Source organism: Opisthorchis viverrini (genome assembly GCF_000715545.1).
Source record: "Opisthorchis viverrini unplaced genomic scaffold opera_v5_4196, whole genome shotgun sequence".
Lineage (NCBI taxonomy): Eukaryota > Metazoa > Platyhelminthes > Trematoda > Opisthorchiida > Opisthorchiidae > Opisthorchis > Opisthorchis viverrini.
Genome location: NW_008756832.1, coordinates 1 through 962, shown reverse-complemented (window position 1 = coordinate 962; position 962 = coordinate 1). Strand labels below are relative to the sequence as shown.

At 44.1% G+C, this 962-nt stretch overlaps 1 protein-coding gene across 1 annotated transcript; it reads left to right on the top strand.

Moving 5' to 3' along the window:
- Positions 1 to 41: 41 nt before the first annotated feature.
- T265_16083 (hypothetical protein) lies at positions 42 to 302 on the top strand (the record flags this gene model as incomplete). The annotated part of the gene is made up of 1 exon (XM_009179589.1): positions 42 to 302. A coding segment is annotated over one exon (261 nt), but the record flags the coding sequence as incomplete, so codon positions are not given.
- Positions 303 to 962: the final 660 nt, after the last annotated feature.

Below are 962 nucleotides of genomic sequence, written 5' to 3'. Positions count from 1 at the left end.
CCCCCCCCCCCCCACCTATCAGAGGTTTACGATGTCTTGGTATGATTCTCTACCACACGTATCACCAACACTTTACGAAAGAGAACTTTGCGGAGATTTTTCAACGCACAGTCAAAAAGCATGGTCGTTTGTCCACAGCAATCTATCACGAGGATCAGGTTTGGACACTGGGAGACCTGGACGCCTATTCGAATAAGGTGGCCAACCATCTGATCAGCTGTGGACTGAAACGAGGTGATGTGATTTTTATGTTGATGCAGCCTTCCGCGGCCTATTTGGGTATTTGGCTCGGAGCAGTGAAGGTTAGTTCTTTTTCTTCTTGAATAATACATCTTACACCATTCCACAACAGTTCAATTCCACTTCAAGCGAGGTCTTAAACTAATACAGTAGAACTCAGCTGAGCTGGGCCATCGCGAATGAGTTCGGACAACCAAACTAGATCACTGGACATGTTTTGAAAAGAAAATTTGTTTTTCTCGGCTCTCAGCTGTGAAAGCAGACTTTGCGAAACGCATTTGTTGAAGTCAGTCTGTGGTTAGTACTTGTACCAACCTATTACGAGCCTTATTAGAAAATGGTAGTCCACCCTGGTTGTCATAAATATCCCGGTTGGATTAACGGGCTAATAGTCCGGCGGTCATCGTCAGTATCATCATCACCATCGTGTATAACAAAACTATAATTAAGGACGGATGATTTGTTGCCCTACCAATACGGCAAATTCTAATATAAACATATGGAAGCATAAAGAAAAGTGGACTTCAGAAAGGAATCGGGTCCAGTTCGTTGATCGCCATAAGTCATTCAGAAAATAAGCGACAAGACTGGCACCTTGTATATCATTGACTTTCCTGTATCAGCATAGCTTGTGGCCTCTGTAGTCATGGTGTGACGGAGGATACTACTCATACGGTATGCAAGTAGTGTCTTTCTCGTAAGTGCGCCTCGCGTCCAATGGA